A 15,077-nucleotide genomic window follows, 5' to 3' on the forward strand; every position below is an offset into this window, starting at 1 on the left:
AGTGCTATGTTGCAGTATCATTAACAACCTCACACAGCCTTCTAGGATTATGCCAGGACCTTCCTCGGTGACCACCCAGCCTCCTGGTGACCCCTTGATCGGTGCAGACAGAGGTGGAGGCAGGGCTTCTTACAATTGTGTATGCTGCTTTATTTACCAAAGATGCTGGCTGGGGGCTAGTCTGCCAGCCAGGCCCGCGGACAGCCATTGTGGAGGGGGTGGTCCCAGCTCAGTCTGGTGGGCAAAGCTGGGCCAGCCTTGCTGTGGGGGCAGTGTTCCCTCCCGGGGCCCACATGATGCTCCTGCCTGGCGGCAGCAGGACAAACAACAGAATCTGGCACAGTCGTCTCAGGAAGGCACTTTCAGCTTCGGTGTCCCTAGGAAGAACTGCAGGATGCGGTCAGCCAGGAGTGCCAGGCAGAAGTCAAAGATCAAGACCTGGGCGATGACCAGCTTGAACTGCAGGGCAAGGAGTGATAGTCAGCTGGGTGCCCACTGATGAGCCCAGGCTGTGTCCCAGGGCCACGTCTACAGGGTTACTCACCTCCACGGGGATGTCCACGAGGCCAAACTGGCTGTTGAAGTCGGGTGAGGAACCAAGGAGCAGGCCCACAATGGCTAGGAGAGACACGGCCAGGCTCCACACCAGAGGCCTGTTCTCGGGCAGGCTCTCCATGAAGGGAGGGCCCTGCAGGGACAGATGGATGGACTGCTGTGTGTTGTGGGGGCTAAGCAGGTGGGTAGAACATGCTCAGGCTGGGGCTTTGGCTCACCTTGTAGTTGATGGCAAATGTGGCCATCTGCATGGCCATGGCCATGATGTACACGGTGCTGTTGACCAGGCTTGGCTCAAACTCTTTATACAAGTCCACAAACTGCTCCTGCCTATATGAAGCGTGAGATCAGGGCCTTTTTATGGCTCCCGCAGCCCCTGCACATAACCAGGGCTTTGCCTGACCCTGGTTGTCCCCGGCTGACTTCTGCAAGTGCATCCTCCTCCCACCTCCCACCACAGGGATGCTGCCGGCTCTGGGTGCCCCCTGCAATACCTGCTGGGGCAGTACTCACTTCTCAGGGCTCCGGGCCTGGGCCTCCCTGTACAGGTACACGAGACTCAGGAAGTGCACGCAGAACTGGAGTAGGACCGTGAGGATGGTGTACAGGTTGAAGATATTGGGCAGGGGCCGCTCTTGGGACAGGGTCTTGAGGGGCTGCAGTGGTGGCGGGGGTGCAAAGAGATGGATGGGTGTCAAAGCCCAGAGAGCCTTCCGCAGGCCTGGTGCAGGGCGGTCACCACATCCTGAGGCTACAGGTCAGCACCAGCCCCCAGAGCCCGGCTTGCCTGTGGACAGTGCTGGGGCCCAAGCTGTGCCACTGGAAAGAGTCTCAGTGGGCACCTGCCCTGCCCCACAATCATCCCCATCTGTAACATGGGGACCATAGCTCCCACCCTGAGGGCTGTTGTGGGGAAGAAATAAGATAATACATGGCGGCCCCTCTAACGTCTTGTCCTGGCTGGCCCAAGCATCCCTGGTCACAAATCCACGAAGCCTATCAGCACCTCCAGGGAGGGTGCCATGGCTCAGAGAGGCAGAGGGTGCCCTTGGCTAAGGTGGGAGCTATTGCTTTGCCTGGGGTCCCAGCCTACCTTAGAGCGGGAGATGAAGAGAAAGCAGCCAGCCAGCAGTAGCCCCTGCAGTGTGGCCTGGAAGTCGCTGAACTTGACACCCTCCAGGTAGAGGACGCTCTGACTATAGGCCAAGATGAGGGCGTTGAGCGCCAGGATTTTGAACATCTGCAGTGTGGTCACGAGCGTGCAGCGGCCCTGCTTGATCACGTGGCAGACTGCGCAGATGGGGGGAGGGGAGAGGCAGGTGTGGGCATGGGTGCCATGCAGGGTGGGCAGGGGGGACAGGGTAGGTGGCAGGACTCACTGCACTGAATGGATGAGAGCTTGGAGGTGAAGGGTGCGGCAATGCTGGCATCCCCCAGTTTCACGATGGGCATGCTCTCATCCTCCAGGTCCCGCAGCACCTGGCTCAGGCGGTCCTGTGGGGTGGGAGGCAGGCAATGAGACTGAACCACAAGGGGGTGCTGGTGCCCCTTTCCCAAGACTCACCCTCTGAGAGGTGGGCTGTTCCTCTGGGGGCGGGAGCCCCAACCTCTGCTTGGCTGCCCTGGAATTGGCTCTGATACCGCTGTTGCTCAGGATGGGGCTGTCCCGAGGCCGCCGCCTCCGCTCGATGACCCGTTCAGGGGCATTGGCCAGAAGTGCCACACCTGGGGGGTGTGTGCATTAGGATCTAGTAGAGTCCCCTGGCTTCGGGCCAGAGTGTGGTATCTGCTCAATGCCAAGATGGAGCCAAACTTCCCCAAGGAACACCTTGGAGAGCATCTATTTCATTTTCTACAAACTACTTAAAAACCAAAACTCATAAAATACAACTCTAAACGGGTCAAAACCGATTTCTAAAGTAGTTTATTGCCAAGGATCATGATTCTAAGAGGTAAATACTACTCAATAAATGTAGTCGATAAAAAAAGCCAAAAAATATGTTCTGTCAACACTGATCCAAGGCTGGGAATCACTGGCAGTGCTTCCGCTCCGGTTATGCATCCCCACTTGTTCCATTTCTCCCTGATCTCTGTGCCCAGGGGGCCTGAGCAAACCAAGTCACATTTGCCCCACAGAGCCTCCCTGGCTCCCCAAACTCTCCCCATCAGACGCACTGTGCCTCAGACACCTGTGTCTGTCCTTCCTGCCCTTGCAGACCCTTGAATCCCCAATCCTACTGGCTCTGCCACATCCCCTTGCTGCTTGCTCATGCCTGGTGACTTGTTCTCGATGCTGAGCCCAAACTGGCAGAACAAGGAACAGCCCCTGCCCACAGGGCTCACCCACGTCAGCGTGCTTCAGGGCACCCACATCATTGGTGCCATCCCCACACATGAGGGTCACGTAGCCCAGCTCCTTCAGGCTGGTGATGACAAACTCCTGTGTGGGCAGAGAAAGGCCAAGTGAGGGCTACGTGCTGCCTCAGGTTCTCGCCCGAGCATCACCCCTGCACCTACCTTCTGTTTGGGGGCCACGCGGGCAAACACCTGCACATGGGGGATGAGGCGCAGCAGCTGCTGGGGGTCCTCAGTCTGTAGGTGGGCCAGGCCATCGCCTGTGAGGCACAGCGCATGCTCCAGGGCCAGCGCCTTCGGGGAGCCCTGGACCAGGGGCAGCACGATGCTGCCGTCGATGGAGCACCACTCGCAGGGTTGACCTGCAGGGCCGGTGCCCAGGGTCAGGGATGGGGCTCAGCTGCCCAGGCAGACCTCCTCACTCAGATCCCACATGCCCGGTCCTAGCCTCTCCTTTCCGGAGCACCTTCCTGACTCGGCCTTCCTTATCTCTCCATAACTACATCTACACCTACCTATATCCTGGACCCCTGGGTGCCCCACAGAGATTGTCCATAGAACCCTTCAATACGGATGAGGGATCCTAGAACCTGGGCATATCCCCAGCCTGTTAATTAGCCCACCCCTGCGCCCCTGCCTGAAACTGCACTCTCCCAGGGCCAGGACACCCTGAGTCACTTCCTCTGGCCCGACACTTGCTATCTACTCCCTCTTTCCAGTTGATTGGCCCACTGGCCCGTTTGGCACTGGACGGCTCACCCTGAGCTGTCCTGGCTGGGCAGGAAACCAACTCTGACCCAGCTTTTGTTGTTGTCCTTTTGTTAGTGCAGCTACACTTACCCTCCCTTGGCCTGTAGCCCTGTAATGCCCCTGGTGCATGCTGCCTCCTTGCCAGGCCCTGCACTGGGCGCCATCTCTTGGCACTGACAGACTGCATCCCACCAGCCAGAGAGGGACTGGGGCTGGATTTGCCCATCGATTAGTTTGACTCAGGGGTATCGCTTGCAGCCAACTGAGTGAACAATTTTTGGTCACCTAACAGTGGCCAGTGGTTGGAGTCAGGCTATCTAGGTTCCAATGCTTAGTGACAGTGACCAAGGACCTTGTTCTCTTTCACTGTCTATGAAGTGGGGTCCCAACAGCTGATTTGGATGGCTTCCTTCCATGTGGCACAAGGATGGTAAGACTTCCTGTGCAGGGTGGAGGAATATGGGAATGTACACCAAGCCCTGTGCCCAGGGCCTGGCCATGCTGAGCACCAGCAGCCCCTGAGCAAAGGCAACCCGCCAGGCCTAGAGTCGGTGTGACTGTAGCCAACTGCCTTGAGGTTTTAAGTCACTCATCCCAGAGCCAGTGACTATCTGGACACATCGGTATGGAGCTCCCTGGTCAGATGGCCCGAGGAGGACTGTGATCCATAGGTCCGTGTCACACTATTGCTACTGTCACAGGTACTCAAGTGACACTAGGTGTGCTATTCAGGCCTGGCATGCAGGACAGCCACCAGGACAGGAGCTGTTCTTGGACTCACAATTCCCCCAGCTCCCAGTCACTTAGGGTCTCACCTTTCTCTCTGGGAGGCTGCAGGATCAGCGTGTGTGCCTTTTCAATGAAGTGTAGCTCCTGGGCCACATGGCAGGCAGTGAGTGGGTTGTCACCTGTGATCATGACCACCTGAGAAGGACAGAGGCTCAGTGGAAAAGAACTCCAGCCTGAAGACCTGGTGCCTGAGGCCCCTCTAAGGAAGGCCACAGAGGGAGGTCCTGGCTCTGGAAGCCACAATCAACCCCCACCTGAGGGTATTTTAGGAAAACAATACATGCGTGCGTTTCTGACAACACCCATACATTTTCTTTGCAGTACAAACTACAAACCAGCTCTTGGTGTGGACCTTCTTGGTTTGGTAGCAGCCCAGGAGGTTATGTGTAGGATGGGTGGGAACCACATGCTCTGGCCTCTCAGCTTAGAGCTGGAGAGGCCTGCTGAGTGCCAGGGGCGGGAATAACCACGTTACTACCCTCTGAGACTGCTCACTTCCCTCCCACGCCCTGAAGTGCATCCTGACTCCCAAACTAGAGAACACAACCACCAGGATGAACAGACCAAAGCCACTGGCAGACGGACAAGGTCTGTGTGGGTATTGAATCCACCTCTCCCAACCCAGCCTTAGCCTCCCATGGGTGTTGGGGGCCCAAGGGAGCACTATGAGAAGGGAAGGCCCAGCTGGGTTGGACAGTAGCCTCAAGCCCAGGGCAGTTGAGTGTCCAAGCTGTGACAAAGCTCAGCCATGGTGTCCTCCCTGTGAAGACTCGGACACCTACCCCTACTTGCTCCACTAAAGGTGGAAGTATCCTCTGCTGTCATATCCCCTTCTCTGTAAAAAAGACCCAAGACCCACCCGCCTGCCTGAGCTGCTTGGTGTGGAGTCCAGCAGCCATACCCGGTGGGAGGCGTTCTGGATCTCCCGGATCACAGCCTTAGAGTCAGCCTTGAGTGGGCAGGAGACCACGATGAAGCCAACGAACTTGAGGTTGCACTCCAAGGCTTCTCGCTTAATTTCCCGGGCCTGTGGACAGACATGGCAGTACCTTCACGACCGGCCCCTCCTCCATTTCCCAAGCTCTAACAACGTGCTGGGTAAGTAAGGAGGTCAGAAAAGGCCTTGTTCTCTCTTGTGGCACAGGGGTGTCACAGTAGCTGGGTGGTTCCCACCCCTGATGATACTTCCACTCCCCGCAGTGGACACAGTACATCACGGAGGCCCTGTGGCTCAGCTCTTGTCAGTAAAGTCAGAATTCTCCTTTGCTAACTACTCGGCATACACTCACCCTGTACGTCATGCCAGAAACCAAAAAATCCCCACCCTTGCAAAGCTTGTCTTCTTCCGGGGGAGGTGGGCAATAAAGAAAATCACAGAATTAAGAGTACTGAGTGCCATGAGAGAGATGAAGACAAGGGAACAGGGGCAGTCAGGGGAAGTGTTGAGCAGGAGTGGCTCTGAGGAAGGTGTGACCATGTGTGAGTTCTGGAAGGATCTCTTGCTGCTGGGTGCAAACAGCCTGGATGAGGGCCAAGGCAGAAGCAGAGAGAGGAGGAGCATTGGCAGTGGAGGTGGGAGGAAAGCTGATGAGGCATGGGGGGTGCGTAGGGCTGGGGATGCTCCTAAATCATGCAGTGACCAGGTGGCTGGGTTGGGAAGGGATAGGGCTGGGCTGGAGATGGGGAATCGAGATGCCTCCCGATGTTCCCCCAAGGGGGTATGAGGACCTGTGGGTGTGGGAGGGTGGGCGGAGGTGGCCAGGGCTTGAGGATGGGATGGGGTCCCATGGGGGCAGGGCACCCAGAGGAGAAGGGACCGAGGACCGAATGCCGCCTGGAGTCTCCAAAGGTAGAGACGAGAGAGGAAAAAGATGAAATCGTGTTTGCTCACAGCAGCACTGAGGGGCCACAGGTGATGTGGATGGAGGGTCTGGCAAGGGGGAAACCTGGGTCCTTACCTGTTGGTGGGTGAGGTGCCCCAGTTCCTTGTACCCCAGGGCCAGGACGCGGGCTCCTTCTCGGGAAATCTCCGTGTGGATATGGTGATAGTTGGGTGGGCACTGGGCAAACTGCAGGGAATGCAGGGAGACGTCACCAACCGCCTCGCGCTGACCTCCCCCATGAACCCCGGGGCCAGGCCCAGCTCACCATGGAGTGCAGGGTTTCAGGGGCCCCCTTCACAGCCGCGATGTAGCAGAGGTCAGTGGAGCCTAGCTTCTCGTAGGAGGCGAGCACGGACATTCGCTTTAGGGCACTGGCAAAATGAAAGCGCTGGTGAATTTTCAGCCCCGGAGTTTTAATACTTCGGGGGAATACTTTCTCATCTGGAAACAAATAAGTACGAGTCCTGAGGGCCTTCGCTCCAAAGAGGCAGCCAGGCCCCCGCTTGTCCCTCCTCCCTACCCCCACCCCCAAACCCGGGGCCTGTGGGGGCTCCTGGCTTCAGGGGGTCAGAGCTGGAAGGTCTAGACTCAGAGGATCCTGCCCTGTAGCTTTGGGTGGGGTGGGTTCCAACCCAGGGAAAACCCCAAGGGTGTGGCCTGTCCTAGGTCAGGGACATCTGCCCGCCTGCTGGTCTGAGCTGGACACAGTTTTCTCTGAGGGGTCTGGACTGCAGGCCTGAGGGTATGAGAGCGGGCAGTGTGTTTGTACTGGACCCGAGACTCTAGCCCCTCACCTTTGGTCAGTATCCAGTCCACGGCTGTCAGCATGGCTTTCTCGAGGGGGTCACCCACCAGGGTGCCGTCGTCCAGCTGCATGAGGGAGTGGCAGGAGGCCAAGGCCCGGTGTGTTTCTACAGGGATGTTGGACACGGGGGTCACCTCCTTCCCATCTCTGCAAGGACGGGGAACAGCTGGTTACAGGAAGGAGGAGCCCCTGGGGACTGTCAGCCAGGATGAGGGATGGACCCCCATACTCCATGCCAGTCACTGCATGAGCAGTGCAGTTAAATGTGGTCCTTGTAACACCTGTGCCTGTTTCAGACGACCAAGGTGATTCCCATGTCACTGTCACTCATACTGAGATTGCACAGGAGCCCCTTGGATCAGATCTCTGCAGTAGGGCCTCTGACAGGCCCTCACTTTGGGGGCTTGGGTGGGGCAGTCAGTCCCTTGAGCTCCCAGAAGGCCCTCTGCTGCTGGCTGGCCACCTCAAGGCTCTGGCTTCCACACTCACCTGAGTCCAGCCACACCACGCACCACCAGGCTGTCGCTGGTCAAGGTTCCTGTCTTGTCGAAGCAGCATACCTCCACCTTGCCAGCAAAGGGGATCCGGAAGGGCTCCGTACAGTACATGTCTGAGAGATGAAGCCAGGGTCAGGAGTCCTGCCAGAACTAGCCCCTCAGTGTCCTGTCCCTGCCCCAAGCACTCACAGAGCTTGGCCAGAGCGATGAGGGAGGTGTTGACGGCCAGAGAAAGCTCGATGGGCAGCTCAGGGGGCACGACTGACGTGAGGATCAGTGTGCATTCCAGAAACAGCTTGTAGCGGTTCCGGCTGGGGTCCTTGGTGCCTGCGAAGACAGGGCCTGCCAGACTGGAGGTGGTGGGCACAGGACCCAGCAGACAGGTAGGGGGCATAGCGCTCACCTTCAATCCACACATATGCGGCTGCTGCGATGGCAAAGATCAGGAGAAAAAGGATGAAGACGAAGGTCTCCAGGTTGTTTGCAGTCACTCTTTTGACCCCAAAGAGGATTGTGCGCAGCAGCTTGCCCTGGAGAGACAAACACCTTTCCTGGGGGATGGGGTGTGGGTGGCAGCCTCCCCCACCTGAGGGCATCAGAGCCAGATCCTCCCTTGGCTGACAGGGAGCACCTGCCTGGGCCAATGAGTGAGTCCTGCAGCTGAGGAAGCAGCTACTCCAGGGACCACATGTGGGTGGCTGCAACTCGGTTAAGAGACAGGCACACCAATGGCAGAGGCCTGGGAATTGGGGAAGGTAGTGGCATCTGAGACAGGAGACAGCAGTTCATGGAAGGTCTGGCCATTGTCCCTACCCAGGAGTCCTCTTGCTGCTCTAATGAGTTCATGGGCTCGACTCTGTTCATGACCCCAAAGCATATGCTAACAGCTGGTCTGTTGTTTGCTTCCCACCAGGCTCTCAGCTGGGGAGAACAGGCCTGGTCTGTAGCTCACCTCTGCAAGGCCCTTGGCCCAGTACCTGCCGTCAGAGTGAGCCTGTGGGGTGGGCGTTCTTGAGTCTGACAGGGCCGCTGTCTACCACCTGCCCTGGGGCCCGCCCTCCCCAGAGCCAGGCAAAGTGCCACACCTGGGATGTGTTGAACCCAGTCCTCAGGACGTAGGCCACACACCCACTGTCGACCGCTGCGGAGACAAAAAGAATCAACGTCACTCGTGTCTGTTCATTTCAATTTTCCCACGGCCCAGCAGACGTGGAGAGGATGGGGGTGATGGGTCCTGGACACCTCAGATACCCGCAAGGCACCTACGCTTCAGGCCCGTGGTGGCCTTCTGTGGGGGGATGTGCTGCACCACCTTAGTGCCCCCGAAGATTACGTGGAGCCGGGAGTCAGACTGTAGGTCCAGCACCCGGTCAGGACTAAGGTCTTCGATGGGCTCCTAGGGAGAAAGGGAGGACAGTGAATCTGACGGCCCATCCCACTTAAGCGTCCTCCACCCCGTCTCTGGAGAGCTGGACCCTGGGGCTGGAGAAGCCTGCCTACTCCTCGTAGGACTCCCTGCCCAGGTCAGCGCATCTCGCCAGGGATAGAGGCCCCACTTTGACTTTCCTCTACCTGCACACGCATCGCCTCCCTCTGACCTGGCACCTGGCCTGTCCCAGAAATCACACCTTCCCCATTTCTCAGTTTACCTTGTTCTGATACCCCAGGGCATCCGGATGCCCCAACACTGTGAAACTCTGTGTCCTCTTCTCACTGCCACCCAGCTTCCCTCCGTGCAGGGCACTGACCCCCAGGAGACCTGGCAGCTCTGTCCAGATGTTGCACCCACTCTGCCTTGTCCAGCCTCCCGGGCCGGGGCTCCATCCCACCTCCATCTGTGCCTGGGCAGGATGCTGGCCCTGTCCTGGCTGGTGGCTCCAAGGGTGAGTCAGCGATGCACCCGAGTGGCCTGACTCCCTTGCTGCACACCTTCATCTGTGGTACTGACTCCCCCGTGAGCATGGCCTCGTCCACAATGCAGCGGCCCCGCAGCAGCAGCACATCGCACGGCACCAGATTCTCCTGCGGCGAGCGGCCTGTGGGGCAGGGCCAGAGGGTCAACTAGAAGCCAAGGTTGGCCTGCCACTAGGATGGAGCAGAACTGGGTCTCACCGATGGAGACGATGTCCCCGGGAACGATCTCGTCGCTGGCAATGGGCCTCCACTTTCGGTTTCGGTAGACCTGGGTGGGGTGGGGTTTGGTCAGCTTTGGGGACCAGCCTACACCAGGCCCACCCGAGACCGTGGGGACCCTGCTGGCCACACCTGGATTGTGTGGGGCTTGTTGCCCATCTTCCGAATCTCAGACATGTTTCGCATTTGCTGCTGCACCAGGGAAGCCTCGAAGGCCACAAGCATGGATAGCGTGAAGACACTGTAGTACCAGTATTCGTCTAGGCACCAGAGCCCCACGCAGAACACCTGTCCCCGGGGATGCAATGAGGACTGGTTACACACTGAGGGCTGTTCCACCCATGGACCCTGACCCATGAGGAATGGAATTGGACATAGGTTGTTGTGCCTGTGAAATTTCTAAAAAATGGGGGTGGGGAGAAGGGCTGGAGCTGCTGTTTTACCTGGAACACAAAGAAGGGTGCTGTGGCTCTCTCCTTGAACAGCTCTGAGAAGTCAGGCACCACCATCTCAGCCCTGCAAGAAACCAGACCTCGGGCCTAGTCATGGTAGAAGTCCTTAGAGGCCCCACTGACACCTCTACCTCGTGGTACTGCACACCTCCTCAGGAAACGAAGGGCCCTGGCAAGCTTCTAGATAGGATGCCCCATTCAATTATGGCTCTCTTTGTCCCCAGGGCACCAGGGCAGGCATGCTGACTACCCTCAACCCTCTGCTCCACAGAACCCAGACGAAACTTCTGAATTGCGAACAGGCTCTGCAGGCAGCTGCCCCAAATTGAGGCTGGTGAGATATGAGAACCCATCACCTGGTCAGGTGACAAGGCAAGTAAAGAAGGAACATCTGACTGGGACAAGAGCCCTGAAGCTACACAGAGGAACACCGGTAGCCAGATGTTGAAGAGCCCCCTGGGGCCTGCAACATGGTACTTGAGCCCCACCCCACTCTGGAGAGGGGAGGTCTGGAGCTAGGATTTCCCAAAACCTCCCTGAATGAGCTTCAGAATGTGAGAAGCTGAGCCTAAGGGTATGTCTGCAGCACTGTATGTAGTAGGCTGTCTGGCCAGAGGACTGGCCAGCACAACTAGGGCCTGTCCTTGCTCTGCTCTTTAAACTGACATCCTAGACATGGGACGTGAGAGAAAGAAGCCACAGTGGTCTCCCACTGTGATAACAATGAATAACTGAGTCCCACCCTATATTGCATTGGGCACCTTTGCATGAGCAAGGATGGTATGATAGGGGATGTTCCGGGCTGCCACCATGGCTGACCAAAGCGGGGGTGAGGATCGGTAAACGTTTCTTATAACTCTTCCTGTCAGACTGATGGCTGTGGTAAACAATTAAGTCAGGAAAGAATACCCTAGAAGTTCTGAGGGTTTTCAGGATGACTACCATGGTGGCTGGGATGGGGACTCTAAAACTCAGCTCTGCCCTCTCCTAGCCACAGGTCAGCATTGGCGGTTTTGTTGAAGATTAAAGAAGAAAAGGCACACAGAGCTCCTGCCATTCTACCTGGTACAAATAGAAGCTATGCTCATCACTGATGTCCTTCTTCTCACCATTCTTTAAGTGCCAGGATACGTATGAAAATGGCGAGAACCTCCATTTAAAAAAAGAATTTAAAATGAAAAGGGGAATTACAAAACAAGACAAAGATGAACAGCCAACTCTTGCAGGCAATGGGCCAGGCTCCCCAGGAAGGGCTCCTGGCCCTAAGTCCTCCAGGGGGTTCCTGTCAGCTGGCAGGTTCAGGCAAAACTAGAATATGTTTCTCAAAGGGTGCCACCTTCACCTGGAATTTTTTGTTGAAAAGGTGGACTCCTCCATCTCACTTCTCAGGCACCCCAACTCAGAAGTATGAAGGGGCAGAAGCGGGAAAGGGGCCCCTGGCTAGGATAGGTGTATGGCCTGTAACCACAGGCAGAGGCCCAGCTCTGTCAGCAGGGATGACACATGAGGATATCAAGACTCACTTGTTGCTCCCAAACTTCTTCTCGGCTATGCGAATCTCTGAGTCGTCCTGGAACCCTCTGTTGCTCTGGTAGTAAGAGAAGGAGTTTCCCACAGGAAAGGCCACGGGGAGGAAGCGCTTCTTCTCCAGGGCATCGTAGGAATACTTGATCTTCTGGAATTCGAAGGACAGCACCTCCTGCCCATCTTCGCCCTGTGGGAGAAGGCATGTCTGTGGCAGAGGCCCCCTGACTTGGGGGTGTCAACGCCTGGGAATCCCACCTAAGCCCTGTGTTGAGAGGCACGGCAGGTGGTCCCTACCTCATCGCGGTGCAGAGCCACGAGCTCAGTGGAGCCATTGTTGGGGGTTGGCACCACCTTCACCAGGCAGAGGCCCAGCTCTGTCAGCAGGGATGACACATGAGGATATCAAGACTCACTTGTTGCTCCCAAACTTCTTCTCGGCTATGCGAATCTCTGAGTCGTCCTGGAACCCTCTGTTGCTCTGGTAGTAAGAGAAGGAGTTTCCCACAGGAAAGGCCACGGGGAGGAAGCGCTTCTTCTCCAGGGCATCGTAGGAATACTTGATCTTCTGGAATTCGAAGGACAGCACCTCCTGCCCATCTTCGCCCTGTGGGAGAAGGCATGTCTGTGGCAGAGGCCCCCTGACTTGGGGGTGTCAACGCCTGGGAATCCCACCTAAGCCCTGTGTTGAGAGGCACGGCAGGTGGTCCCTACCTCATCGCGGTGCAGAGCCACGAGCTCAGTGGAGCCATTGTTGGGGGTTGGCACCACCTTCACGAAGGTCGCTTTGCTGGGGTCATACTCCTGTAAGAAACAAAGTGATGCTGCTGAGTCCTTCTTAACCCCCGTCCCACAGCCTCCACTGGGGAGGTTTTGGGTGCAGGAGTTCTGTGGACATTTTCTGGAATATGCCACTGAGCTCCAGGTGCTGGATTGGCCACTCCCCATTGTGTCACTGGGACAAGGTACACCACCTTGACTCTCCTCTGATCCTGTATCATAAAATCGGGGTCTTGGACAGCGTCCAATGCCCAGGGATCTGATGACGATGACATAAACTCAAAGAGCAAGAACACTGCCCAGCACGAGGCCTTGATTCATGTCACAGCCCTGTCACAGCCCAACAGGCCCACTGTTGCTTGGCTTCCTCCCCCAAACCCATTACTATTCTCACTGTGTCCTCTAGCAAGAAAAACCAAGGAGGTTGTAGGCTTGTCCTTGCCTCTCAGCTAAGGGACTTGGCACCTGCTGTTCTCTCTGCCTAGAACATGTGGTCACACAGTTCCAGGCCTGTACTCAAATGTCTTCTTCTCAGGAGGCCACCCCTGGATGCCCCATGTAAAGTTCTTTCACAATGTTCCTATCCTCATCCCTATTCTCTCTCTTCAGCACTGTCTGCTGGGTGTGAGCTCTATCTCTCTCGCTATTATCATGAAGGAAATAGGTTTTGTCTGTTTTGTTCACTGCTGTTTCCTCAGCACCTAAGACGTGGAGGCACTGAATGGAGCTCAATTAGCACGCCCTCAGTCATGAGCTGCACGCACTCCATTGCCGCTCTGCTACACGCAGCACTGCTTGTGTTTGAAGGGGGGGTGGGGTGTCACAGCAATGACCTGAAAAAACAAAGCCCCACTCCTTGGAGAGTTTATGGACAATACAAACAAGGCAGAAAACAAGGACAAACACATAACTGAATTCTGGTAACGCCATGGAAGAAAAGTGCAAAGTGCTACACAGGCCTAGCCCCATATCAGGCGCTTTGCAGATATTATGTTTCTTCTCACAACAGCACCCCAAGGTAGGTGTTACGTTCTTACTTTGCACAAGGGGAAACTGAAACCCGGAGAGAAGCACCGGTGTCTTGAGATCTCTGATATGCAAACCCAGATCTGCCTGCCCTAACCTAACAGGTGCTTAGCTCCTCCCTGTTCTCCATCCGTGGAGAGGAAGTCACACTTTTAAGCTACAGGCCAAAAGACAGCTGGGAGTTTGGGGGGGGGGTGTCACACTACCCAACTCCTTTCCATTTTTCTGTCCCTTGCTGCCATCTTTCATTGTACTGATTTGAATCTACCAAGCCCAGAAGAAGTCTGAGCCCCTCCCCTGGAGTGAGGATTGTTTGGATAAGGGAGATTGCACTTTCTCAAGAAAAAAAGGATTCAGTCCATATTCAAAGTCAAAAATGGGGAGGGGGGCACCTGTCTCTTTCATCAGCCCTTGGTGCTGTTCCTTTTCCCTCTTCTTTTGGCAGACACACACTTGGGGTCAGAGGGGAAGTTGGCTGGAGGCTGACCTCAGCGCCCATAGCTACAAACCTGCCGATGCATATGAGGCAGGCCCAGAGGGCCATGGCAGTCATGGATATCAACTGTTGACCCAGGGCAGCTCTCATGCATCCAGATCTAGGGGCTAAAGGTCTTATTCTGACAGCAGTCTTCGCCATCGTCACCCTCATCTTGTAGATGGAAACAGAGATTCCAAGCAGTGAAGTCACTTGCTCACAAATAGCTCTTGCTCCTCTTAAACGCTGTGATTAACTGCATTTCAAGCTCATTTTGGTAGCAGCACCTGATGCATCTGAGCACTGGACAGCAGTAATGCTGTTTTCAAAAACAAAGCTTCAGACATGAAAACCCATCCCGCGGGCTGGCCTTACACTTTGAAAACCAGGGTGGGCAACAGACGACTAGGAAGATAGTGCTGTTAACAGGAGAAACCACCGAGTACTCGATAGAATGCGAGCTAGTATCAACGAGCCCTATCAGACAACGACATATGCCAGGCCTTGGGCTAAGCTTTTTACAGGTATTAAGTTATGGAATCTAAATAACTACACCGGGGGAGGAATTCCTGCGTCAGGGTCGCACAGCATGTCAGCAGCGGGACGAAAATTATGTCAGCGCTACAGGGTATAGGGCGCCGCTGGGGACCGAAGGCCAGCAGAAGAGAGGCCCGGGTCGGGCTGGGGATCTACATAAACGTCGTGGCTGCGACCTGCGAACAGGACCAACCCTTTAGGGGTCAGGACTTGTGCCCGCACACTTACCGGGGTGCAGGTGAGAGCGCAGTGAGCGTGCACGGACCAATGACCCGAGAGAACAGTGAGCGCGTGCGCGAGACAGATAGTGGCGAGCACGAGCAGCGCGGCCTCGGGGATCTGCGCCCAGCTGCTGCTCCAGCCCCAGCAGCCGGCGGCCGCGGCGCCCAGCCAGGCCGGGTAGAGCAGCCCCGCGAACGGCAGCACCGTGAGGCGCCGCAGCAGCGCCAGCCTCCGGTACGGCCACACGGCGGCGACCAGCTCGTCGCTGTTCGCTATGAGCGCCGGCCCGGCGGC

The 15,077-nt window shown here is 56.5% G+C and overlaps 1 protein-coding gene across 1 annotated transcript; it reads right to left on the reverse strand.

The window, feature by feature from the left end:
• Nucleotides 1–126: 126 nt before the first annotated feature.
• On the reverse strand, nucleotides 127–15,077 carry ATP13A1 (ATPase 13A1; the record flags this gene model as incomplete). Its single annotated transcript, XM_015586393.1, has 26 exons — nucleotides 127–459; nucleotides 545–688; nucleotides 774–885; nucleotides 1,069–1,211; nucleotides 1,649–1,845; nucleotides 1,935–2,049; nucleotides 2,120–2,280; nucleotides 2,899–2,995; nucleotides 3,073–3,272; nucleotides 4,476–4,584; nucleotides 5,351–5,476; nucleotides 6,408–6,518; nucleotides 6,598–6,773; nucleotides 7,127–7,284; nucleotides 7,627–7,747; nucleotides 7,824–7,961; nucleotides 8,038–8,164; nucleotides 8,720–8,775; nucleotides 8,901–9,030; nucleotides 9,564–9,670; nucleotides 9,747–9,816; nucleotides 9,900–10,055; nucleotides 10,211–10,283; nucleotides 12,160–12,350; nucleotides 12,458–12,547; nucleotides 14,790–15,077. Coding segments are annotated over 26 exons (3,507 nt in total), but the record flags the coding sequence as incomplete, so codon positions are not given.

Source organism: Pteropus alecto, unplaced genomic scaffold (genome assembly GCF_000325575.1).
Source record: "Pteropus alecto unplaced genomic scaffold, ASM32557v1 scaffold160, whole genome shotgun sequence".
NCBI lineage: Eukaryota > Metazoa > Chordata > Mammalia > Chiroptera > Pteropodidae > Pteropus > Pteropus alecto.